A 27,947-nucleotide genomic window follows, 5' to 3' on the forward strand; every position below is an offset into this window, starting at 1 on the left:
GAGCAATGTGCTTCTGGAAACATCAAACAGTGGATCACTGTGCCCTCAGACAAGGAATAAGGAAAACATCTAGGGAACAGACTCTGTGCCCGTGGGTTCCCTTAGCCAGTCCTGTCCAGTGCTCACTCCACGGCACCACACTGAGCGGGACAACTTTCCTGCCCTCAGCACTGCCACGGCTGAAGCCACCTTAACCACAAACGCAACCTAGTGCATGAAACAAAACAGGATTTAAAACGGGGAATTAGGCGCTTATCATATCCTTCCAGGGCCTCGGAGCAGGCTTTGAGCTGAGTACTCAGGAGTGTGTCCTGCCTTCAGTGCGGCTGGGTCCCTGCTGAGCCTGGTATTATGTATCTATTGGAATGATGTCTCTTTATTCCATTCAAAAAGCATGTGGGTTCTCATGTCACACAACCTGTGTAGAAAAAGCTCCAAGAGCTTGTCCAGTGCCTTCTCAACAGAAGAAAGGTGCCCTCTGTCCAGACGCACGGGAAGGCATGGGAACAGCCTATGAAGGCCATGTCTGGGTAAGTGTCATTATCTGGGGTTTAGATGAACTCTTGATAAGTTTATTAATCACCTCGCACTCCATGAGCACATTTGTTAAAAAAAACAAAAGGATATAACAGATTATACAATACAAATTATATGCAAATGAACATACTTGTTCCATCTTGAGAAGATAGTTTGAGAACAAATTTAGCTGTCCCCAATAGGATATTTTGAAATGTTTCCAAGTTTTCTGTTCAAGCCTTACCCTGTGATGAACAAATGTTGAAAACTAATGATGGAACTTTGAATTCCAGTCACCAATGACAGATTTTGAGACTAAAAGTAAAATAACCTTTTTGAGAAATATTTAAAACCTGAGTTGAATTTCAGGCATGGTGTTACCAAATTTGAATTTAGTGTTACCAGAGACAAAGAAATTATTTGAATAAATTGCTAGTTTTAATCGAAATGGTGTCAATCTTATTTTCTCCCGAGATATTCAGTCTTCACAGGAATTTCCTTGTTTTTTTAAAATTTCAAGTATGTTATACACAGTTCTGTTCCACATCTTTAATAAGAGAAGTAAGAGATGTATAACGTTTATTATTTTAATTTTATATGTAATAATTGGATAGTATTTGATGTTTCAGCTCAGATTGTTTCTGTTGTTATTGTTGTTTTTTAAATCAAAACTGAAGATCCCAAAGAAAGCAGGGGTGAAGAAAGGATGGCAGAGAGCACTGGCTATAGTTTGTGACTTCAAGCTCTTCCTGTATAATATGGATGAAGAAAAAGACTCAAAACCCAATGTTGTCGTGAGTCAAGTGATTGACATGAGGTAAGCTTTGAAAGAGAGAATTTTTTTATTTAAAAAAATGGGAATAAAAATAGCTTCTGATATTTTTTTAATGTTTTTTTATTATATTATGTTAGTCACCATACAGTACATCCCCTGGTTTCTGATGTAAAGTTCGATGATTCATTAGTGGCGTATAACACCCAGTGCACCATGCAATACGTGCCCTCCTTACTACCCATCACCAGTCTATCCCATTCCCCCACCCCCTCCCCTCTGAAGCCCTCAGTTTGTTTCTCATAGTCCATAGTCTCTCATGCTTCATTGCCCCTTCTGATTACCCCCCTTTCTTTATCTTTAAATAGTGTTGTCATTAAAATTTAGCTTTATGTTAAAGTTCCTAATTTTCTCCATTGCCATGTAAATGTCAAAGTAGAAGTTTTTTGCCTAAGTTTGCATCACCATCCCTAAGGTATGGATTATAATTCATCGCAATATTTTAAGTGTTTTTTACTCAAAAGTTATCTTCTTAGTGTGTGTGTGTGTGTGTGTGTGTGTGTGTCCGGCAAGAGAAGAAATAGCATCTTAAAACCAGACACTCTTCATAGTGAGATGTAATTCACACACCATAAATGTCACCATTTTAAAGTGTGCAATTCACTGGCTTTTAATATGTTCACAAGGTTGTACAACCATCACCACAATCTAATTTTAGAACATTTCTGTCATGCCAAAAAGAAACCATATCTGCATTAGCAGTCATTCTACATTCTCCCTTGCCCCAAGTCCCTGGCAACCACGAATCTATTTCTGTCTCTATGGATTTACCCACTCTGGTTATTTCATATAAATGGAATCATATGTGAAGCTTGCCATTGGCTTCCTCCACTGAGCATACTGTTTTCAAGCTTCCTCCATGTCGCCTGTATCCATATTTCATTACTTTTTATGGCTTATGCTCTTTTTCAGGTTGAGGAAATTCCCTTCCATTTCTAGTTTAAGTGTTTTTATCGGAAAAGGGTGTTGGATTTTGATAAATGCTTTTGCTGTGTCTATTGAGGGGATCAAAGGGGGGTTTTCCCCCCCCTTTATTAACATGGTGTATTACATTGATTGATTTTTTAAATATAGAACCTAGCTTACATTCCTGGGATAAGTCCCACTTCATTATGATGTGGGAAAATAAGGAATATCCTTTTTACATGCTGCTGGATTAGATTTGCTGGAATTTATTAAGGATTTTTCCATCTGTATTAATATAGAATACTGGTCTATAGTTTTCTTTTATTAGATATTTTTGCCTGGTTTTGGTGTGAGAGTAACAATGGCCTCAGAATGAGTTGGAAAGTACTCTTTTCCCTCTTAATTTTTGGAAGAGTTTGTGAAGGACTGGTATTAAATATGTTTGGTAGAATTCACTAATGAAGCCATCTGGTCTTGACCTTTTATTTATGGGAAGTTTTCTGATTACTATCTCAATCTCTACTTGTTAAAAATCCATTCAGATGTCTGTATCTTCCTGAGTTAGCTTCAATACTTTGCGTTTTCTAGGGATTTTTCTATTCTTTTAGATTTTCTAAATTTTGGGCATGTGATTGTTCATAGTATTCCCTTATACTTCTTTTTTTCTGAAAGGTCAGTTAGTTATGTTCCCTCTCTCATTTCTGATTTTAGTAATTTGAACCTTCTTTCATTTTTTTCTCGGTTTACCTAAAGGCTTGCCAATTTTGTTAATCCTTTAAAGAACCGACTTCTGCTTTTCTTGATTTTCTCTTATTTTTCTATATTCTGTTTTATTAATTTTCACTCTATTCTTTGTTTATTTCCTTCCTTTTGCTTATTCTGGGTTTAGTTTGCTCTTCTTTTTCTAGTTTACTAAGGTGAAAAAGTTAGGTTATTGAGTTGAGATCTTCATCCAATCTTTCTTTTTTTCCCCTTTTGTCTCTTCTCTTACTTTGGGATTCCCACGATGTATATCTTAGCATTATTTATGGTGTCCTGCAGGTCTCTGAGGCTCTGTTTGTTTTTCTTCATTCTTTTTTCTTTCTTTTTCTCAGATTGGATAATATTAATTAACCTATCTTCAAGTTCAGTGATTTTGTCTTCTGCCTACTCAAATCTGTTTTTGAGCCCAATTAGTGAATTTTTCATTTATTTTACTCTTCAAATTCAGAACTTCTATTTGGTTCTTTTTTCCTTTTTACAATTCTGAATTCCTTATTGATATTTTCTATTTGGCGAGACATCATTCCTAAAGTTTCTTTTAGTTCTTTAGCCATGGCTTCCTTTAGGTCTTCAAACATATTTAAAATAGCTGATTTAAATTGTTGTCTAATAAATTCAATGTCTGGGTTTCCTGGGGACCAGTTTTTACTGGCTGCATTTTTCCTGTGTATTGGTCATGCTTTTGTGTTTCTTTGCACGTCTTATAAATTTTTCTTAAAAACTGGACATTTCAGATAATGAACTTGGCAACTCTGGTAATCAAATTCCACCCCCTCTCCAGGATTTGTTGTCGTTGTTACTTGTAATTGTTGTTTGTTTCTTTGGTGACTTTTCTGAATTAATCTGCAAAGTCTTTATTCTTTGTCTTGTGTAGTCACTGAAGTCTCTACTTTGGTAGCTTAGTGGTCAGCTAATGATTGTGCAGAGATTTTTTTTTTAAGCATCTGGATCCAGTATATCTCCCAGTCTTTGTGGAAGGGCTTTGTGTGCAAATTGGGGCACTCCTTCAGTACTCAGCCAGGCAGCTGACAACATTGTCTTAGCCTTTACTTTCTACTTGTACAAGTCCTCAAGAATAATGGAAGAAATAATGGCTGAAAATTTCCTAAATTTGATGTAAAACATTAATCTACACATCCAAGTCAGCAAGAAGTGAGAACGTATGGCCTTCTTAGGTCTTTCCTGAGTATAGCACAGCCCCAGGAATGTTCATAGCCCTACACATGTGCATCGACATCTAGATTCCTAGCAATGTGCCCAAGCTTTTCAAAGACCCTATGGACATCTCACTTCCTACCTTATCTTTTTAAGATTTTTGATTAATCTCTTTTTTGTTAAAAAAAAAAATCTCTGTTTTGTTAAACACTGCCTAGGCAGCTGTGTAGTTAAGATGCTTCCATGTAGTTGTTTTCTTTAAGTGCACCCTGAGGATAGATTTTTCAAGCTTGGAGAGCTCTGGGTTAAGTCAAATACACCAGTTTCTTTCTCATACCTCCTCCTCTTTTCTGCACCCCCACCCCCCAGTATCCACTGGCTTCAAGGATGCACTGTAAATGCAGGATGCCATTTTTCAAGGCTACTAAGGAGCTGGAAAATGGAGTATGCAACTAGGGCAAGTTAAATCACCACAAAGCTCATGATTCCTACCAAGATTTAGTGTTTTTTTGTTTTTTTGTTTTTTTTTTTTAATAAATCCTCCTCAGATTGCCACAAACTTTGGTTAATTTATAGAGTTCTGAAAAAGTTGATTCTGATGAATTTTACCAGTTTTTTCAATCGTTTTCTTTTTTTTTTTTATGAAGGAGAGAATCTTCAGAGATCCTTACTCTGCCATTTTTGTAGATGTCTCTTTAAGTATTTATTATTAAATAATACTGAATCAGTGAACCTGTAGCAAGTATATCTTATTGAAAGAAATGTAGTAATATGTTCTCTCCTCCCCCCTGCCTGTTCTGAATCTTTTAAGCCCCTTTACACATTCCTCTTATTGTATCTGGGTATCTGTCCTTCGCCTTTTACTCTTCCCCATCTGCACACACTCAAGGTGATCCCATCATTTCCTGTAGCTCCTGGTATCACCTGCACCATGATGACATGCTCTGCCTAAAAGTTCTATCACAGATTATTTGGGTCTCCATATTCCTCCTGTCTTATTTTGATTCCTTACTCAAAAACTCTGTACTATATCCTTCATACTAGTTAATGTCACCCTTGTCAGAAATTCAATAGTACCTTGAATAACTGGCACAGGAAATCAGATTATCTTGAAGATGACTTTAAAAGATTAGTCTGGCAGTAGATTTTTTTTTTTTATAAGACAGAGATAGAGAGAGAGAGAGTGTGTGTGTTTGGTGTTGGGGATGGGAAATGAAAGCAATGCTGGAGTCCAGTCCAGCTTGCAAGCATCCATTCTTCAGATTGAATGAGTGCCTGTACTAATGTGATGGCTCCAGAAATTACAAAAGAAGAGATGGGTACAGGAAATACTACTAAGGTGATCTCCTAGAGAAAGGAAAATGAAGAAAAGAGTGACAATAATAGATGGTGCTGAGGTTTTAAGTGATGAAGAATAAGAAAGGGTGACAGCAGTAAAGTTATAATGGAGAATGATCGTATTGGGGGAAAGATATGCTAGTTTTAGATGCTGAAGAAGTAGAAAATTACCGAGTGAGCCGGATCAAACACACTTCTACTTTCAACCAAGATGGAGTAACGGGCTCAGAGTGCGGGACTGGCTCAGTCAGCAGAGCATGTGACTCGATCTCGGGGTTGTGAGTTTGAGCCCCATACTGGGTGGAGAGATTACTAAAAAGAACTTTTTTTTTTTTTTAATGGCGTAACAGGGACCATATTTAACCTTCTCTCTGAAACAACAAAGAAAGTGATTTAAGGTGCTAGACATCAGATAATAAAAGGCAGTGACCCCTAAAAAGTGGAAACAAATGAGGTGATCTCTATATTTGCCTCAAGTTACTGCCTTGTGAGAGTTTCTAGGACATAACACAGGAAGTGGAATTCCAGTCAGAGCCAGGTAGACTCTAGAGTTGAAGACAGGGAGCCGAGAAAGACGCACAGAGAGAAATCTCCAGCGATCTACAGAAGATCTCATTCAAGGAGTCAGCAGATTACTGATCAACATATGCACGTGAGGAAACTACCAGAGGCCAGTGAAAGAACCACCTGAAGGATTAGAGAGAAGAGTGTCTATTCCAACCAGCCAGACTGGAAACCTTGAGATAAATTAATAATTTTGTTGCTATTAAGTAATTGATTTTTAATTAAACATTATCCCAGAAGGAAAATTCCAAGTCCAAACAGTCTCACTGAGGTATTTTTTTTTAATTTTTGACACAATACCAATTCTACATAAAATTTTCCAGGAAATTGAGGAGCAGGTTCCTAACTCGTTCTATGGGACCTGCATTACCTTGATACCAAAGCCAGACAAAGACATTACAAGAAAAGTACAAACTTTTCTTCTCAAACTATTCCAAAAAAGACAAGGGGAAGGAAAACTGCCAAATTCATTCTGTGAGGCCAGTATCACTGTGATACCAAAACCAGATAAAGACACCACTGAAAAAGAGAATTACATGCCAGTATCTCTCATGAATATAGATGAAAAATTCTTCAACAAAATATTAGCAAACCAAATCCAATAATACATTAAAAAAATCGTACAGCACACATCAAGTAGGATTAATTTCTGGGAAACAATGGTGGCTCAATAGTCACAAAACAATCAACATGATATGTCACATCACTGACAGGGTAAAAACCATATGGTGATTTCAATAGATACAGAAAAAGCATTTCACAAAGTATAATGTCCATTCATGATAAAAAAACGTTCTGCATGGGGCGCCTGGGTGGCACAGCGGTTAAGCGTCTGCCTTCGGCTCAGGGCATGATCCCGGCATTATGGGATCAGGCCCCACATCAGGCTCCTCCACTATGAGCCTGCTTCTTCCTCTCCCACTCCCCCTGCTTGTGTTCCCTCTCTCTCTGGCTGTCTCTATCTCTGTCAAATAAATAAATAAAATCTTAAAAAAAAAAAAGTTCTGCAAAATAGGTCTAGAGGAAATAAAGCTCAACATAATAAAGGCCTTATATGGAAAACCCACAACCAACATCACACTCAACGATGAAAAACTGAGAGCTTCTCCCCTAAGTTCAGGAACAAGACAAGGATGTCCACTCTCACCACTTTTATTCCACACAGTACTGGAAGTCCTAGCCACAGAAATTAGACAACATAAAGAAATAAAAGATATCCAAACTAGTAAGGAAGAAGTGAAACCCTTGCTATTTGCATGAGACATGACACTATATATAGAAAGCCCTAAAGACTCCACCAAAAAACTGGTAGAGTTGATAAATGAATTTGGTAAAGTCACAGGACACAAAATCAATGTATAGAGATCTGTTGCATTCCTATATACTAATAATGCAGCGTAGAAAGTGAAATTAAAAAATAATCCCATTTACAATTGCCCCAAAGACAAGAAAATATCTAGGAATAAACTTATCCAAAGTAAAAGACCAATACCCTTTGAAAACACTAAAAGAAAGAAATTCAAGACAATGCAGAGAAATGGAAGCATATTCCATGCTTTTGGATTGAAGAACAAATATTGTTAAAATGCCTATACTGCCCAAAGCAATCTACAGATTTAATGCAATCCCTATCAAAATACCAATAGCATCTTTCACAGAAGGAGAACAAACAATCCTACGATTTTTATGGAACCACAGACGACCTCGAATAGCCAAAGCAATCTTGAAAAAGAAAAAATTGAAAGTATCAAAATTCCAGATTTCAAGTTATATTACAAAACAGTAGTAATTAAAACAGTATGGTACTGGCATAAAAATAGGCACACAGATCAACAGAATAGAACAGAAAATCCAGAAATAAACCTGTAATTATATGGCCAATTAAACTTTGACAAGGGAGGAAAGAATATACAACAGGAAAAAGACTGTTTCTTCAATAAACGATGTTGGGAAAACTGGATAGCCACGTGCAAAAGAATGAAGCTGGGCCACTTTCTCTCACCATCTGCAAAAATAAACTCAAAATGGGTTAAATATCTCAATGTGAGACCTGAAGCCATAAAAATCCTTGAAGAGAGCCCAGGCAAGAATTTCTCGGACATCAGCTGAAGTAACTCTTTTTTAGATATGTCTCCTGAGGCAAGGGAAATAAAAGCAAAAATAAACTGTTGGGACTACATAAAAAAAAAAAGTTTCTGCATGACAAAAGCAACAATCAACAAAACTAAAAGGCAATCTACTGAATAGAAGATATTTGCAAATGGCACATCTGATAAATGGTTAGTATCCAAAACATATAAAGAACTAATACAATTCAATGCCCCAAAATCAAATAATTCAAATTAAAATGGACAGAAGACATGAACAGACATTTCTCCAAGAAAACATCCAGATGGCAAACAGACATATGAAAAGGTGATCAACATCACTCGTCATCAGGGAAACGCAAATCAAAACTACAATGAGATATCACCCTCCCACCTGTCAGAATGGCTAAAATAAAAAACACAAGAAACCACAAGTGTTGTCAAGGATGCGGAGAAAAAGGAACCATCTTACATTGTTGGTGGGAATGCAAACTGGCACAGTCACTGTGGAAAAGAGTATGAAGGTTCCTCAGAAAGTTAAATATAGAACTACCCTACAATCCAGTGATCGCACTACTGGGTATTTACCCCAAAACACTTTATTCAAAGGAATACATGCATCCCTATGTTTATTGCCACATTATTTACAATAGCCCAACCAGGAAAGTGGCCCAAGTGTCCAGTGACAGATGAATGGATAAAGAAGATGTGGTACACACACACACACACAGAGGAATATTATCCGGCTATAAAAAAGAACGAAATCTTGCCATTTGCAACAACATGGATAGAGCTAGAGAGTATAACGTGAAGCAAAACCAGTCAGAGAAAGACAAATCCATATGATCTCGCTTATATGTGGAATTTAAGAAACAAATGAGCAAAGGAAAAGAGAGAGAGAGAAATCAAGAAAAAGACCCTAACTATAGAGAACAAACTGATGGTTACCAGAGGGGAGGTGGGTGGGAGGAAGGGGGAAATAGGGGATGGGGATTCAAGAGTACACTTACCATGATGAAATAAAATGAGATAAAATAAAATATTAAAAAAAGCACAAACCAATATTCTTTGTAAACTTAGTTGCAAAAAGTCTTTACAAAATGTTAGTAAATCAAATCCAATGTTAAGTAAAAATTATATTGCATCATGAACAAGTATGGTATAACTCAGGAAGGTTGGATTAATATTCCAAAATCAATTTATTACGTTAACTTATGAAAAAAGAGCATTCCAATAGATATAGTAAACGCATTTGACAAAATCACACTTATTCTTGATGAACTCTTAGAAGGGAGCTTCCTCATCCTGATAAGGGCATCTATGAAAATCTTGTTAACATTATAGTTAGTGGCAAAAGACTCAATACTTTCTAAGATCAGAAGCAAGACAAGGATGTTTACTCTCACCACCCTGATTTATTTAACATTGTACTGGGAATCCTAGCCAGGGAAGAAAAAGAAATAAAATACATCCAGGCTGGAAAAAAGGAAGCAAAGTTATTCATAGACAAAATGAACATCTATGAAGAAAATCCAAAGCCATTTATAAAAAAGTTATTAGAACTAATATATGAATTTAGCCAGTTTGCAGGATACATGATCAATATATAAAAATGGACTGTACTTCTTTATACTAACAACAACTAATCAGAAATTGAAATTAAATAAGCAGTACCATTTGCAATAGCATCGAAACATATTAAAAGTTAGAAATCAATCTGACAAAAGATGTGTAAGACTTGTACACCGAAACTATAAAATATTGATTAAAAATTAACAAAGACCTAAATAACTGGAGAGTGACTGTGTTCATGCATCAGAAAAGTCAGTATTTTTAAAACGTGAGTGTTCCCAAAACTGATCTATATTTTCAACACAATCTTAATCAAAATCCCAGCAGGTTTTTTCATTTTTTGTAGAAATTGACAAGTTAATTTTAAAATTCATAGGGAAATGCAAAGAGGTAGAAATGCGAAGAGTTTCAAAATAACTTTGAAAAAAAGAAGAAATCCAGAAATACATACACAAATACATACATGTATAAAACATTTATAATATACATACAAAATATATTTGCAAATATACAAAAATATATTTACATATATATACATAATAGATTTGTGTATGTATTTCTGGATTTTCTATTCTATTAATGGACAGTTGATCCCAGAACAACACAGGTTTGTACCGCACAGGTCCACTTAACATGCAAATTTTTTTTGATAAATACAGTATAGCATACTGTACTGTAAATGTATTTGCTTTTCCTTATGATTTTAATAACATTTTATTTTCTCTAGCTTATTTTATTATAAGAATATAGAATATGTTATATATAATATATATATTATATATATATTATATATATATAATACAGAATATGTGTTAATTTACTTGTTTATGTTATCAGTAAGACTTCCAATCAACACTAGGCTACTAGCAATTAAGTTTTTGGGGAGTTAAAAGTTATACATGGATTTTTGACTGCATGGGGATGGTCAGTGCCCCTAACCCCTACATTGTTCAAGGGTCAACTGTATATAGTATTTTCTACAAGTTGTAAAGGCTATCAACAAATGACACTGGAATTTTAGATATTTGTACGCAAAAAAAAAAAAACCCAACTTTGATCCATACTTTTTAACATATACAAAAATTAATTCAAAATAGATCATAGAACCAAATGTAAAACCTAAAACTATAAAGTACCCAGAAGTAGACATAGGAGAAAACGTTTCTGATCTTGGATAAGACAAAGAATTTTTAGATATAACACCAAAGTACAACACGTACAAGAAAAAAAACTGATAAACTGGACTATGTCAAAATTTAAAATTTCAGCTCCTTGAAGTACACTGTTAAGAGAAATAGCAAGCTGCAGAGTGGGGGAAATCAAACTCCTGACAAGGACTTACATCCAAAATGTGGAAAGAATTCTTAAAACTAAAAAATAAGAGAATAAATAGCTCAATTTTCAAAAAATGGGCAAAAATTTGAAAAAATACTTCAACAAAGATGATACACATATGACAAGTAAGCACACGAACAGATGCTCAACATCATTCATTATTAGGGAAACTCAAATCAAACAACCATGTGATGCCACCACACGTCCGTAAGAAAGGCTAAAATTGAAAAGACTGACCATTTCCAGTTTTGGGAAGATGTGAGGACCTAGAACATTCTTACACTGCTTTGTAAATCGAGTAACTGCTTTGGAAAAGTTTGGCAGTTCCTTGAAAAGTTAAATGCACACCTATGATATCATGAGAGACTGGAATACCTGGAAATACTCCCAGGTATTTCCCCAAGAGAAATCCTATGTCCATGAAAGATACACATGAATATTCACAACAGCTTTATTCAAAATAGCCAAACTTGAAAGAACCCAAATGTCCATTATTGGGTGAATGGATACGTTGTGGCATATTCATACAATGGAATATTGCTCACCAATAAGAAGAAATTCAGTATTCATCGTGCGATATGAATGAATCTCAAGATAATTATGCTGAGAAAAAGCAGCCAGACAGAAAAAAATACATATTGTATATCTCCATTTATATAAAATTCCAGAAAATTCAAATTAATCTGAAGTGCCAGGAAGCAGATGAGCGACTGACTGGGGAGGGATTACAAAGCAGTCCCAGGAAACTTTTTCAGGGGATGGACTGTTCATCACGTACGTTTGTGGTGATGGTTTCATAGGTGTATACATAAATCAAAACTTTTCTAATTGTTCACTTTATAAATATGTGCAGTTATATGGCAAGTATAACTTAGTAACATTTAAAAAAATCTATCAGATCAGCTGATCTGAGGGCACAAGGCCCTTATTCTAGGCAGTGGCTTTGGAGTCAGTCAGGTGCTTTATTCCAGTCCGTGAGGACTGTCTGAATTGGGGTCAGCCTAGAGTTTACTTGGGTTTTCTTTCTTTCTTTCTTCCTTTTTTTTAAAAATTTATTTATTTATTTGAGAGAGGGACAGAGTGCATGAGTGAGAGAAAGACAGAGGGAGGAGGAGAGGAGAATCAGACTCCCCACTGAGAGGGGAGCCTGTCATGAGGCTCGATCCCACAACCCTGAGATCAAAACCTAAACCAAACCAAAATTTGGACTCTCAGCCATCTGAGTCACCCAGGCACCCCTGCTTGGGTTTTCTAATATGCTGCTGGCCAAGCACTGCTGATACAATATTTTGATTGCTGTCAGTTACTACAAAAAAGAGTGTCAAAAATCAATGAAATTGAAATTGATGATTATGTTTATATATTGTTTTACTCACTTTTAGGTGATTCTACTCACTTTCAGTGTCTTGCTTTTCCTTCAGGGATGGAGCATTTTCTGTCAGTTCCGTCTGGCCCTCCGATTTTATTCCTGCACGGAGAAAGGAAATGCCCCGTATGTTTAAAGTAAGCATGCGTGCTGCCGCTGGATCTCTGATGGTACAGTTTGTTTCAGCCCTTTCTCGGCTGTCGATAGAGGGTCAACGCCCTTTGTGCTGCTGAAGGTCACTGGAGATTTCAGAAGTGCTGGGGGATCATGTCCTCCTTCCCACCTCCCACTTGCCACAATAATTCTACGCCCTTATTTCTATTTGGGGATAATGTAAAGAGCTTTCTACATGAGCCACGGTCTTTTCATCCTACAGTTAAATCTAAGCCTTAAAATGCAGATGTTCCTGAGGAGGTCCATTCATCCCACACGGTAAGGTAAAAGGACAGATACCAGGTCTATAGCTGAGAACAGACGCTTTCAAAGCAGAGTGGTATTGGGAGTATGAACAATAGGGGAAAAACAGTGACAGAGAGAGATGCCCTCCTTCAAGGTTATCATGACAGATGGTTCATCGCGGACCTGTGTGTGCGGCTTCTGAAACTAGAAGCACTTTGCAAAATTGTTTCCTTTGAGGCAACCTTTTGAAGTCACTTCCAATTCAAACCAAGATTACAAAATAAAAAATCAAGGATGAATGTACTTTAGCAATCTTTTAAAAAAATATTTATTTATTTTAAAGGGAGAGAGAGAAAGTGCATGCACAGGGGGTAGAGGCAGAGGGAAAGGGAGAGAGAAACACAAACAGACTCTGTGCTGAGCATGGAGCCTGACTTAGGTCTCGATCTCACAACCCCGAGATCATGACCTAAGCCAAAACCAAGAGTCACACGTTCAACCAATCGTGCCACCCAGGCACCCTGGCAATCTCTTAAAAAATAAACACTCCACTCTTTAAAATTCATATAAAAAATTAAAGTGATTTTGGAAGTGACTATCTATAAAGTGACAGAGAAAGCAAAGGACTGCAGTCCCCTTGTGACCCAGATGGTTACAGTCAACCCATGACTTGTATTTAACAAAGGCTGCACAAGGGTATCCTAGTTCCTCAGTCCTGGGGTAGAAATCTATGTAGACTCTACCCAACCACCAAGAAACCCTGCAGAGGCCTGGCCATTGGTACTGACTCAGGAAGCAGGAATTTATTATGCTACTGCTGCTTAATTGATGTTTACAAAAGAAAGTTTTACACATGAATTTAGAGTGCTGCGAGGCTAAGAATATATTTTTAAATTTAAATTTTATCTGCCATTCACTAGTAGTGATGTAAATCACTGGCACGCAGCAGCCAGGAAAGCATAAGTACTTCTAAGTATTTGTGATTTAACAACAAAAGACCCCTGAATGTTGCATAATATCCAAATTGATTATGATGACTGCAATTAAGACACATTGCCTGATTGCAATTAAGACACTTACCAAAAGGTACAAAGCTGTGTCTAGAATTGAAGAAACAGAGAGGCTCAGAGTAGGGGTTCTGGCATCATACTGCTAGCAATTTTCACCACTGTGCCTATCTTTTCACCCGTAAAATGGACAGAACTGTGGTGTCTCCCTGTTGAGTTTTCCACGGGGATTAAATCAATTAACATATGTACATTCCTTAGAGCAGTTCCTGGACAGAGTCAACACTCAACAGATGGTAACTATTTTCATTATGAAGCTCAATATTATTTGGACAGAGTACCCAGTATTTTTATGAGGATCAAAATAGAAGTGATTCTGACATTTTGCTTTTGGCCTGGGTTCTGATGCTCACGTCATTTATTCTACTAAACAGGGACAGGGTGATAAACAGTATTAGAAGTATCATCTACCCATGGTGATTTTGATGAAAAACGCTAAACAGGCTGGCATAAAAAGTTCTGCTTTCTTATAACTGAGATATTCCTTAAATCATTGCAGGTCACGGCTTCTCAGCTCTCAGTGCCTAGCAATAGGTACTCAGTACCAATCCTAGCAGACAGCGAGAATGACAAGTGTGAGTGGGTGGGAGTGCTGAGTGACTTGCACACGATGCTGAGAAAAAGTCACTCCAGAGACCACTCAGTCTATGTGCTGAAAGAGGCTTATGATAGCAGTCTGCCCCTGATCAAAACCACCCAGACAGCTGCAATCATAGGTATGGATTTACAACATTTATGCCCAAGGTTCGTATGCCTCACTCCAACCTCCACATCGAGATCTGAAAACCATCCCTTTATTCACAACTCATGTGTCAGCCAAACCTGACTGACTGGGGCTGTTGGGGGTCTTCCCCACAGTCCACCCGCCCATTACTACTCTGCAAAAATATTAATATCCTTCATTCTATGATGGTTCCCCAGGCCCTGTGCCAAATGATGTCTCTTTAATATACAGTAATACCTTTCTGGAGTCTGGATAATTGACTCCCCAAACCCATCTGGCTCCAATGTACCAGCGGTGTGACCCTGTTTAGTCACTGTGAACTATCTACCTAGAGGGCAGAGACTGTCTTTCATACCTGTATTCCCAATGCCCAGAACTCAATAGGTAAATGAAAAATAAGTGACAAATGAGTGAATTGCCAAGATCAATATTCAATAAACAATTTTTATTTCCCAAACATCATTTCTTTTGCCTTTGCTATTTACTGCTGTGTAACATGGAACCTGTTACTACCATGCTCGTGCGTTAAGTGCAGATAATTCCTGCTTTCCAGTTATGAAGAGGATTAAGTGAGCTAATATATGGAAAGTTTTGTGCTTTGAATTTAAGGCATTCACTCAATAAATGCTATCCTTGCACTCTGAGTTGTAGTTCTTGCTGTGTTCTTACACACCCCCAATGCTGTTACAGTTCAGGCCAGGAGCACCCATAAATTAAATGATACAATTTTTTTTTCTATTCATGAGACAAGTTACTTACTGATAGCAAATTAAGAAATACACCATTGCTTAAATATTATCTTCAAGTATTCATAAAGATAATGATCTTTCTAATGAGAAAAGTCATGTTTTATTTTTACTTCTATAATCTGATAGAAAACTACTGCAATTATTATTGTTTCTTTTCATTTTTATATATGCTAAATATGTATCTAATTTGACTTTTAAACTTTTTCCATACTGATACATTTGTCCAGTTTATTTTAATAGCTTTACTTAATGTTCACCCCCCCCACATAAAAATCCTTGACGTTTATATTTATGTGTCAAATATAGATCACAACAGAATCGCTCTGGGAAATGAAGAAGGGCTATTCGTGGTGCACGTTACCATAGATGGTAAGGAGAGTCTTTACTGTTCTGCTATAATGCTAAAAATAACAATATCAGATTTGTTCTCTTTCATTCTGTAAAAGAAATCTTCCAGATCTGGTTTGATGTTTTCAAGTCAAAAGATGACTTTTCTACTATCTGGAGATCCATAATCCCCCAGGGTCTAAATATCTTCACAGGTGATTTTATATAATAAGTCCACTGTAAGAACTCAGTTTACTGTCTTCCAATTGGCACCTGAAAAAAACCACAGTTCTGCTTGCTACCCCCATTATATTGGCACCACAATGAGTAATAACATATAATTGAGTATTTCCTAGAGAAGATAGAAGAGTTCTTTGTTTTTGTCGGGTGCTAATGGCTGTTTGAAGGAGAAATGGAGGTCCAGATGAAGTCAAACACACCCATTCTATACCACTGTCTTCTTGGACATCTGGCACCTATATAATGGCTTAGCTAAGGAGAACCCACATTTGATGGACCCCAGAAATGGACCCTCAGCTCTTTGGGCAACTAATCTTTGACAAAGCAGGAAAAAATATCCAGTGAAAAAAAGACAGTCTCTTTAATAAATGGTGCTGGGAAAATTGGACACCTACATGCAAAAGAGTGAAACTTGACCACTCTCTCACACCATATACAAAGATAAACTCCAAATGGATGAAAGACCTCGATGTGAGACAGGAATCCATCAAAATCCTAGAGGAGAACATAGGCAGCAACCTCTTTGACATCGGTCACAAGAACTTTTTTCATGACACATCTCCAAAGGCAAGAGAAACAAAAGAAAAAATGAACTCGTGGGACTTCATCAAGATAAAAACCTTCTGCACAGCCAAGGAAACAGTCAAAAAAAATAAGAGGCAGCCCACGGAATGGGAGAAGATATTTGCAAATGACACTACAGTTAAAATACTGGTATCCAAAATCTACAAAGAACTTCTCAAACTCAATACACAAAAAACAAATAAACAAATCAAAAAATGGGCAGAAGATATGAACAGACACTTTTCCAATGAAGACATACAAATGGCTAACAGACACATGAAAAAATGTTCAAAATCATTAGCCATCAAGGAACTTCAAATCAAAACCATACTAAGATACCACCTTACACCAGTTAGAATGGCAAAAACTGACAAGGCAAGAAACAACAAATGTTGGAGAGGATGTGGAGAAAGGGGATCCCTCCTACATTGTTGGTGGGAATGCCAGTTGGTACACCCACTTTGGAAACCGGTGTGGAGGTCCCCTAAAATGTTAAAAATTGAGCTACCCTACGACTCAGCCATTGCACTACTGGGTATTTACCCCAAAGAGACCGACGTAGTGAAGAGAAGGGCCATAGGCACCCCAATGTTCATAGCAGCATTGTCCACAATAGCTAAATCGTGGAAGGAGCTGAGATACCCTTCAACAGATGACTGGATTAAGAAGATGTGGTCTATATATACAATGGAATATTACTCAGCCATCAAAAAGAACAATTTCTGAACATTTGCTGCAACATGGACGGGCCTGGAGGAGATAATGCTAAGCGAAATAAGTCAAGCAGAGAAAGACAATTATCATATGGTTTCACTCATTTATGGAACATAAGAAGTAGGAAGATCGGTAGGAGAAGACAGGGAAGAAGAAAGGAGGGGTAAACAGAAGGGGGAATGAAGCATGAGAGACTATGGACTATGAGAAACAAACTGAGGGCTTCAGAGGGGAGGCGGGGTGGGGGAATGGGATAGGCTGGTGATGGATATTAAGGAGGGCACGTATTGCATGGTGCACTGGGTGTTATACGCAAGTAATGAATCATGGAACTTTACATCAAAAATTAGGGATGTATTGTATGGTGACTAACACAATATAAGAAAAAAAATTATTTAAAAAAAGGAGTAACAAGTGTTGGCAAGGATGTGGAAAAAAGAGAACTCTTATATGCTATTGCTGGGGATGTAATTTGGTTCAGCCGCTGTGGAAAACAATATGGAAGTTCCTCAAAAAATTAAAAATAGAATTACTATATGACGTAGCAATTCTAGTTGTGGTATTTTATCCAAAGAAAACAAAAACACTCACTAGAAAAGATATCTGCCCCTATGTTCACTGCAGAATTATCTGTAATAACCAAGATATGAAACAACTTAATTGTCCATCAATGGATGGATGGATAAAAAAATGTGATAAATTCTATAAAATGGAATATTATTCAGCCATAAAAAGAACATCTTTCCATCTGTGACAACATGGTTGGACCTTAAGGGTATTACGCTAAATGAAATAAATCAAAGACAAATATCATATGATGGCTCTTTAATGTGGAATCTAAACAAACAAGCAAAAAAACACACATATACACACACACAGTACACAAATATCATAGATAACAGAACAGATGGGTGGTTGCTAGAGGTGGAGAAGGGAGGGTGCAAAATGAATGAATGGGGTCAAAAGGTACAGGTTTCCAGTTATAAAATAAATAAGTCTTGGAGGTATGATGTTTAACATGATGACTCTAGTAACACTGTATTGTACATTTGAAAGTTGCTGAGAGATTAGATCTTAGAAATTCTCGTCATAAGAACAAAAATTTTGTTAACTATGTATGGTGCTGGATGTTAACTAGGCTTATTGTGGTGATCATTTTGCAGTATATACAAATACTGAATCATTCTGTTGTACACCTGAAATTAATAATGGTATACCTCAATTATACCTCATTAAACTTTTTTTTTTAATAAGAAGACATTGCTAACTTTAAGGTGTCTTGCCATCTTATTTGTAAAGAATTTATTCACATTAATAACATTAAGACTTATGAGATCATTTTTATGGACATTTTTTCAATTGCTTTTGTGTAAAATTGAGGAGAACATTCAAAATAAATAAATAGGGATTATTTTGAATTTGAAAATGACTTAGAACTATGTTTATTCGTGTAGAAATTATTCGGGTTGGTGACATGAAGAAGATTCATCAGATTGAGCTCATTCCCCATGGCCAGATGGTTGCAGTGATCTCTGGGAGGAGTCACCATGTGCAACTGTTCCCCATGTCAGCTTTGGATGGACGGAAGACTGATATTCACAAGCTGGCAGAAACAAAAGGGTGTCAGACAATGACTTCCGGAACAGTGTGCCAAGGGGCCCACATATGCCTCTGTGTAGCTAGGAAAAGCCAAGTCTTTTGTTATGAGCTGTTTCAAAGCGAGAAAATTTCTCACAGAAAATTTAAAGAGCTCCAAATCCCAACCAATGTCCAGTGGATGGCCATCTTCAGTGAACAGCTTTGTGTAGGATTCCAGTCAGGATTCCTGAGATACCCCTTGAGGAGAGAAGGAATTCCATACAAGATGCTCCACTCACATGACCCTACACTATCATTTATTGCACATCAACCAGTGGATGCTCTCTGTGCAATTGAGATCTCCAGTATTGAATATCTGTTATGTTTTAAGAGCGTTGGAATTTACACTGACAGCAGAGGCCTCCGATCCAGGCCAATTGAACTGATGTGGCCAGCAACTCCAACTTATTGCCGTAAGGGTATCTTACAATTTGTTCCCTTGTCTTTCTGTATCTTTCTTGCCTTTTTTTCTTATATTTCTATTTCAGCTAACTATTGTTAGTGACAGGTTTTATTTCTGAAAACAATATCACTGAAGGTATTTCCTGATTTTTCTAAGTCTTTTTAAGTAGAACAGCTCTAATGAAGTTATATCTAAGTCATACATGTGATAACTTAGCCTTTATCTTTTTCTATATTCATAGGAAAATTTATCTTGAATATATCCTTAATCCAAATTGCTACTCTTTGTAAGCTCCTAAATAGGTTATCTTCATGGTCACTGAAAATCACATACACATTAATAAACCATAAGAAATAGTTACTATGTTTTGCCTTTTAGCTTTAGTTCACGTAAAGTATACATGTAAGGTTCCTAAATAATTTTAGCTTATTTCATATTTTATTGGTGCAGGCCATCATTTTATCAATTAAATACAGCCTTTTTTAATTCACTTAGAGAATAGTTGAGCACTTAATATGAGCAACTTACTCTGCCAAGGGTTAAGGGCACAATATTAAACATAAAGTAGTCTGTGTCCGTATGGAGATTATAATCATGAGACGAGACCAATAATTAAGCAAGTGCTGTGACGGGAGCAGAGTACTCTACAAGAGCACACTGGGTCAGGGAAGGCCAGTGGGTCAGGGAAGGCCAGCTAAAGAAATGAGAAGTGTTTTTTAAATCTTTTTTCTCTCCTTCAGTTTGGATAATTTCTATTGAGCCCATCTTCACTTTCATTGATCGTTTTTCCCTGGTTTATCTAGGAATTAAGCATTTGAGATATTGTATTATTCAATTTTTTTGAAGTTTCCAGTTAGTGAAATTGCCCTATCTTCTGTTTATATTTTTCACAAAGTCCTGAGTACTTACAATAATTATACTTATTCCAACATATGGCACATCTGTGGGTCTGTTTCTATTGACTATTTTTTCTTCTGGATTAAGGATGATATTTTCCTGCTTTTTTTTAATCTTATTTTTTTACGCTTTGCTGGACGCTATAAATGCTATGACATAGGGACTCTGGACTACATCGCACAACTCTCTAGAGAGTGTTGTGCTTTGTTCCGACAGACAGTTAACCTCCTGATGGACTAGTCACCTTGGTTTTGCTGAGGCTTGGCCTTAGACTTGTTAGGATGGGCCTATTTTGGCTTTTCCTTTAGTCCTTACTCCTAAAGAATGGCCTTTTTGGGGTCTCAACTGAACGCCCAGAGTTTTGCCAATGTCTCTCCACTCTGTCTACGTCAGAAATCTGTTTTTCCAGCACTGTACTACCCACGGAATTTCTGTTCATCCCTCAATGCTCTGAGCAGGTCTCATGGAGTTTTGCTCTGTCCATGAGCAGCTTTGGATTTGACCAGGGACTTTGAGGGAACTGGTGTGCAGATGTCTGGGAGAACTTTTTTGTGCTCTTTCCTCTGTGTACTCTACTTTGCAAATTCCAGGCACATTAGAATCTGTTTCCTCTGCCCAGCAAAACTCCCACTCTCTGCTTGGGCTCCATTTTCTCTGCCCAGCAGTTTGGAAATTTTCCCTAGCAGAAAGCTAAGGGAATGTAGGATCTACCTCATGTCTTTCTCCTTCTTTAGGAATGGCAGTCCTGTGCTGTACACAAATACCTAAAAAAGTTACATCATATATATTTTTTCCAGTTTTATAAGTATTGATGGTGGCAGGGCATGTCCAATATCAGCTGCTCTGTCATAACTGGAATAGGTCATCCACGCTGCTCTGTCTGAGGAACTGTAAGTTCAGTGTTTCAGGCATGGAGTTCAAGATGACAGTTCAAGACGGGCCTGGAGGTGTTCTCATGAAGCAGACCACAGAAGGTGTTTTATAGGCATATGGTTAGATTTGCATTTCAGAAAAATTCCTAGGTTCCAATGGTTAGATTAAAGATGATGCAAGGTAAAACTGGAGGCCAAGAGACCACCTTAGAGGTCATTGTAGAAATTGTGGATTAAAATTGTATAAAGTAGAGGCAGTTAGGGTGGAGAGGAGAGAACTTGAGGGATATCGAAGAGATATAACTGACAAAATTTTACATTTGATTGGCAGTGGAAGCTGAGGGACGAGACAACCAGTAATGATTCTCGGATGTCGAACTTGAGCAAATGAGTGGATGCCACTGATATTTACTAATAAAACACAAGGAAGGGTGTACTCAGATAGACAGGGGATGAAGGTTGTGATCATTTAACTTCTTTCTTTTTTGTTGTGTTGAAAAATCAATTCCCAGAAGTCCTTATCATTCCACCTCTATACATTTTACATTACACCTCTAAAAATATGGACATTTTCTCATAAAACCACATTGCTATTATCACCCCTGAAGAAGTTACCTATGGTTCTTATTATCATCAAATACACAGTCCATATTCAAATATTTCTGATTATCACAAAGATGTCTCTTTTGACAATGTATTTCTTGGAATCAAAATTCAAAGGTCCACACATTCCTTGTTATTGTTATTATCTTAAATATTGTCTAATCTTGAGTGGTCTTCCAAGCCACTGATTTGTTGTCCTGCAGGATGTTCCACGATCTGGATCTGTTTCCTCATGGTTCTTTTTTCTCTTCCTTCATATTTTAAATTTCCTGTAACTGAAAATGAGCTCTAAAGACTATTATTAAGAATACTTCATTAATAATGTTGTTATGTCACACTGAAGCACATTGGGGCACATGATGTCTGCTCATCTTCTCATGGCAATGCTAAAATGGATTACTAGTTTCTAATGTTGTCAGCCTGATTCCTTGGACATGCTGAGTTTGTACTGCCAGAGTAGAGAAGAGGACACAGGTTAGAGAACCAAGAAACACAAATGTCAGAGGGATGGTCAGGAGGCAAGAAGCCCACAAAGGAGAATTCTAGGAGGCAAGTATTACTGAGCAGTCAAGTAAGACAGACTAAAATGTGTCTGTTGATTTCAGCAACAATTGGTGGTTGATGACTTGTTGTGACAGCAGTTTTAATGAAGGAGCTAGCGCACAGGTCAGACTGCTTGGACTGAAGTGTGGAAGTGGGGGAAGAAAGGTAGATGGCACTCTTAAGAGCTTGGCCGTAAGAAAAGGGAGAAGGATGGCACAACCAGAGCATAGGAAGAGTTGTTATATTGCTGTTGTTTTAATGGGGAGGTATTCAGGTGAGAATTTTGTAATCATTAGTTATTATTAGTAATATAGAAAATGTTAGTGCTGCAAGTTTTCACTGCTTTGTTCGTTAACTTCACTTTCCACATATACTTTGCTAATCTTACACTATATTCTTGCTATAAGCTCAATTAGTTTAGAAGCTGCAGATTTTGAATTGTTATGCAATTACTTAATAAAGCTGCCATTAGATGAAAATGTTAGAAAGCTTTGTCAGACTTTCACTGTGTTGTATTCTAAAACGTAAACCATGCGCATCATCATCTATTGCTTTTATTTATTTTAACCATATTAAAAATATTTGAGGCAATGGGGCGCCTGGGTGGCACAGTGGTTAGGCGTCTGCCTTCGGCTCAGGGCGTGATCCCGGCGTTATGGGATCGAGCCCCACATCAGGCTCCTCTGCTGTGAGCCTGCTTCTTCCTCTCCCACTCCCCCTGCTTGTGTTCCCTCTCTCGCTGGCTGTCTCTATCTCTGTCAAATAAATAAATAAAATCTTTAAAAAAAATATTTGAGGCAGCAACTATATGATAATTAAATTATAATGGAATTCTCTTAGGTTTCCAATCTGATGTGTTTTTTTTAATGTATTAGGGCTTAGCAGATACAATTTATCAAGAATGCCGTGTGGTTCCACTCATACAATACTTTTGAAATGCCAAAATTGTAGAAATGGAGGACAGATTATTGATTCCCAGGAGTTAGAGAAGGAGGGGGAGGTGGGTGGGATTATAAAAGGGAACCCTGAGGGATCCTTGTGGTGGTATATGAAATATTCTGTATCTTGACTGTGGTGGTGGATACATGAACTTACACAGATGATAACAGTATACAGACCCACACACATACATACACACACATACAAACACACCTACACACATGTAAACTGGGGAAATCTGCCTAGAATGGGTAGGTTGACTCTATCAATATCAGTATCCTAGTTTTGCAAAACTGTTACATTGGGTTGAACTAGACAGTGCGTGCAAGAGATCTTTCTGTATTCATAAAACTGCATGTGAATTTATAATTATTTTAATAAAAAATCCAGTTAAAAAATGAATCCTGAAGCCCACACTTGCTGTCATCTCCTCCCCATCTCCCAGGTTACAATGCCCCATACCTCTCCGTGTACAGTGAAAACGCAGTGGACATCTTTAACGTGAACTCCATGGAATGGATTCAGACTGTCCCTCTCAAGAAGGTGATTTGACATTGAGATCATGTGACTAATGAATTACTGACTGAAAATGGAAACAGGAATATTCATTTGTGCATTTACTAATTTGGAGGCTGAACTGAGAGTGGAAAATTCACACCAAAACCCAAATTGGTTAATTTTATTACTAGTACAAAAGCTATTTTGTGATTCATACTTGCATTAAAGTAGGACTGTTATGATCAAATAGTACATTTATTTGTATTTATATCATACACTATAGATGCCACATCCACATTCAGTTTAGTTACTTTTACTAATTTTCACTTAGTATAATTTTTCATCCTGAGAAAGAAAATTTTATAGGCTAAGGAAAAAAAAAGAAAAAATATATAAACAAATCTGTGTTTAAGATTCTCTGTGTTTAGGATTTTATAAATTCATAATAAAAAATTTTTATCTCTACTGCAAATAATCTCAAACATAAAAAAAATTTAAACATAAAAGACTCACATTTTGTAAGAAAGATCAATGAAGATTTAAGAATAATTAAATTTTGGGGGCGCCTGGGTGGCACAACAGTTAAGCGTCTGCCTTCGGCTCAGGGCATGATCCCAGCGTGATGGGATCGAGCCCCACATCAGGCTCCTCCGCTATGAGCCTGCTTCTTCCTCTCCCACTCCCCCTGCTTGTGTTCCTTCTCTCGCTGGCTGTCTCTATCTCTGTCGAATAAATAAATAAAATCTTTAAAAAAAAAAAGAATAATTAAATTTTGGGATATTTATACGTAAGATGAGCTATGTATCAAAAAAAAAGTTCATACAGGAATAGGACGAAGAAAGTAGTCAATTATGTGAGATTTTGTCCTACTTTAAACAATATCATCTGTGGGAAAAGCTTTTGCAAGGACTGCCTAACTACATAAAACATGAAAAATTTCCAGCATTCTAAATGCGAATCAGTCACATTAACTGTTTGATAAAATGAATTTATGAGGCAGATGAATCTTCTGAAGATAACATTTTATTACTAATATAAAAAGTTAACTTAAAAATTGAATGTATCTCTGTTACCAATTTTCAGATTTCTTTAACCTATGATATTCATGTTTCTGAAATTTTATCCATGATTTTTTTAACAGCATCTATTCCCTCTGACTTGTATTTTTCTGGTTTTTGTTGGTTTGTTTGTTCATTTTGTTTTTGGGAATAAAGTATTTTGAGCGGGCGCTTAGAATATTTCAATAACTAATGCTTTATATATAAGCAAATAGGCATAACTTAATTTTAAAAAGTATTTGCTGAGATGGTAATCTTGCTTTTTATTATTTTAGGTTCGACCCGTGAATAGTGAAGGATCCCTAAATATTTTACTTTCGGAGACAATTAGATTAATATATTTCAAAAATAAGACGACATGTAAGAAGCAACTTCTTCTTAGTAGAACTACTTCTAAGACTCCATGTCTCTAGCTGACGTCCCAAGGTCACAGAACAAGCGAGTGGAGAAGATCTGACATTGATTCAATGCACTGGTGGCCAAGAGTGATTCTTCCTCATCGTTGCATATCTGTATAGATGTAACATTTACTTTTGGCACACTCATTTTCCAGTGGGACTGATCTAGGCATAGTTGGACATAAGCACCTGTAAACAACGTAATCACCATTTACAACGTTCACTGTGAAGACTCGTTCACTTCCGAACAAGCTGAGGGTCTAGAAGTGCACCAAGCTGCAGTTCATGTGCTGAAAGCAGATGTAGCCCCCAGCCCCGCCCCGGCCCCGCCCTCCTTCAGCTTCTCCCACCTATGTTTTTAGACTCTAGATTTGTGGTATGAAGAAAGCCACATGGATTCATTTCCTTTTTCCCTTATTTTACTGATAGGACGAATGCACAGTGCAGCTAAGATTTAGTTTGCTAGGGCTGCCATGACCAAGTACCACAGACGAGGTGGCTTAAACCACAGAACTGTATTGCTTCTCGGTCCTGGAGGCTACGAGTTTAAGATCAGGGTGCCAGCAGGGTTTGTGCCTTTTGAAGACTGTGAGAGACAACCTGCTCCAGGCTGGTCACTGTAATGACTTCATCTTAACTTGATCATCTGCAAATATCCTATTTACAAATAAGGTCACATTCACAGGTACTGGAGGTTAGGACATCATCTAACATCTTTTGGAAGGAGACTCAATTTAACCTGTAACAAGATTTCTTATTGTCTTTTTGAAGTCTAAAGCAGTTTTGATGGTTTCTGGGTGACAGTTATATTTACTTCTAAATATTAAAGAAGAGCTGTATCCTCCCCCAAGGTTAGAAAAGGCAGAGAGTAGAGGCTGATTCTTACCTCCAGTAGAGGGGAGTTGGGTGGGGTCACTTTACCCCACCTCTGTACCTCTTCCTCCTGTTGTGGGCCTCAGAAATGCTTTGCTTTGTCACGATAACTGTTTTTATTTATAGAAGGATTCACCCTTTACATTTTACCCTGCAGCACCACAGAATATTCTAATGCCCTTACACCACGAAAATCTGGTAGGAGGAAAACAGCATAGACATGTGAGGGCCAATTAAAGTGGAATGACACCAATGCAACTGCCCTCCCCTTCTAAAGAAGCGACGTTGCTTTATAGATATAAATCAGCACAGGTTTACTCTTCAAGTACTGTTTAAATTGAACACTAAATTCTGTTCATTAATGCTCCCTTCATATTCTTGATAATGGATAATGGATGCCATAAGCATCCAGTTTTAACTTTTAAAAATTAGAGTAGTGTATTTGTGCAGTTCCTTAATTGTGAGATTAATGTGAAATTAATGAACAGGGAGGCATTTTAACAGTTTAAAGGATGCTGTTGTTTTATTTGTTTAAAAATTTGTATAGATGGAGATGAGCTGGTATTTCCTGAAACATCAGATAATCATCGGAAGCAAATGGTCCGACACCTCCACAGCAAGCGGCGATATTCCTTCAGAGTTCCCAGAGGGAAGGGGAGGCCGCCCATGGGGCTGTGATCACCACCCTTCACATGTGGGCCAGAAGGACCACTCCAGAACCACATGTTATTTGATGTTATTTGAAAGAAAAAGAAATAAATCTCTGAAACTTGGGCAGAAATCTCTGTTCCCATCAGTGTTATGTTTATTTCTCTGTGAAACTTCAAAGAAAACCTTTATGTAGTAAGTATAAATGGAAGTTCAATGTCGATTCTTTCTCCGTGAATGTGAAATAACTGAAACTCAGTACGTAAGCCTCCATATGACATAAATATAGAACAAATGTGTATACACATCATAATGTATGTCCTGTAATCATTTTGTGAACAAATAAATAGTGCTGTGTATGCATGGAGATTGATGACTTTCTGATTCTGGATGTGTTTTGCTCTGACTTTAGGATAACCTTTGGTAATGAGCCATTCCCTGGCAATAGGTAGGTCTTCTTTGGATCACAGCATAGGCTGTACTCTTTGGACCAGCATAGGCTGGTCTTCTTTGGATTACAAATAAAAACATTTCTAAAGTGGTGCAAATTCTTTTAAAAGAACCATAATCATATGAAAAATATATAATATGGCAGAGCTTTTTTGAAGTCTGTGGCTGTTTAAGTCAGTATTTCTACCAAAAACTTTGAAGCTTTTCAAGTTTCAAATTTTCAAGTCTTTTTGAAAGAAGAGAGAACTGTTAAAATATTCAATCATAATTGTGGATTTCTCTTTTTTTCCTTTCACATCAACAATTTTGGCTTCATGTATTTTTGAAGTTTTTTTTATTGGATTCACATGCATTTAGGTTATGTTAGATAAGATAGTTGATCTTATCATTATGAAAATTTCGTCCTTATCAAGGAGCCTCCTTAGTCCAATATTCATTTAGCCACTCTAGCTTGTCTTACTTCAGAATCTGCATGGTAGCATTTTTTTTTTTCCCATCCTTCACTCCTAACTTACACGTGTCAAATGATTTAAAATGTGTTTCCTATATATAGTTTATGGTTAGGTCTTGATTTTCATTAAGTTTCATAATGTCCACATTTTAATTGGGAGTATTGAGAACACTTACATTTAATATAAATACATTGACATGTTTGGTTTTGAACATATCATCTTTCGTATTTGTTCTGTATCTCCTTTTCCTTTCTTCCTTGTTTCTGGATTCTTTTGAATTAATTGTGTATTTAATTATCCAATTTTTCTGTTATAATTATTATTTGTACCACTTTTTTTTTTTTTTGGTGGTTGCTCTCCGATGTAGATTGTTATAATTGTGAGACCAATTAGGATGTATGAGTTTTCCAACACCACCAAGAAATTCTCTGACACCGGCTGGGTGTCCTACAATTCAG

At 37.0% G+C, this 27,947-nt stretch overlaps 1 protein-coding gene across 1 annotated transcript; it reads left to right on the forward strand.

Moving 5' to 3' along the window:
• Positions 1-1,207: 1,207 nt before the first annotated feature.
• On the forward strand, positions 1,208-26,617 carry LOC109489601 (serine/threonine-protein kinase MRCK alpha). The gene is made up of 7 exons (XM_034647313.1): positions 1,208-1,333; positions 12,489-12,570; positions 14,399-14,615; positions 15,679-15,741; positions 23,558-23,655; positions 24,944-25,028; positions 26,487-26,617. The coding sequence occupies exons 1-7, from the start codon at positions 1,275-1,277 to the stop codon at positions 26,615-26,617; spliced, it is 735 nt and encodes a 244-aa protein (XP_034503204.1). The 5' UTR covers positions 1,208-1,274.
• Positions 26,618-27,947: the final 1,330 nt, after the last annotated feature.

The sequence above is a fragment of the Ailuropoda melanoleuca genome, chromosome 17 (assembly GCF_002007445.2).
Source record: "Ailuropoda melanoleuca isolate Jingjing chromosome 17, ASM200744v2, whole genome shotgun sequence".
NCBI lineage: Eukaryota > Metazoa > Chordata > Mammalia > Carnivora > Ursidae > Ailuropoda > Ailuropoda melanoleuca.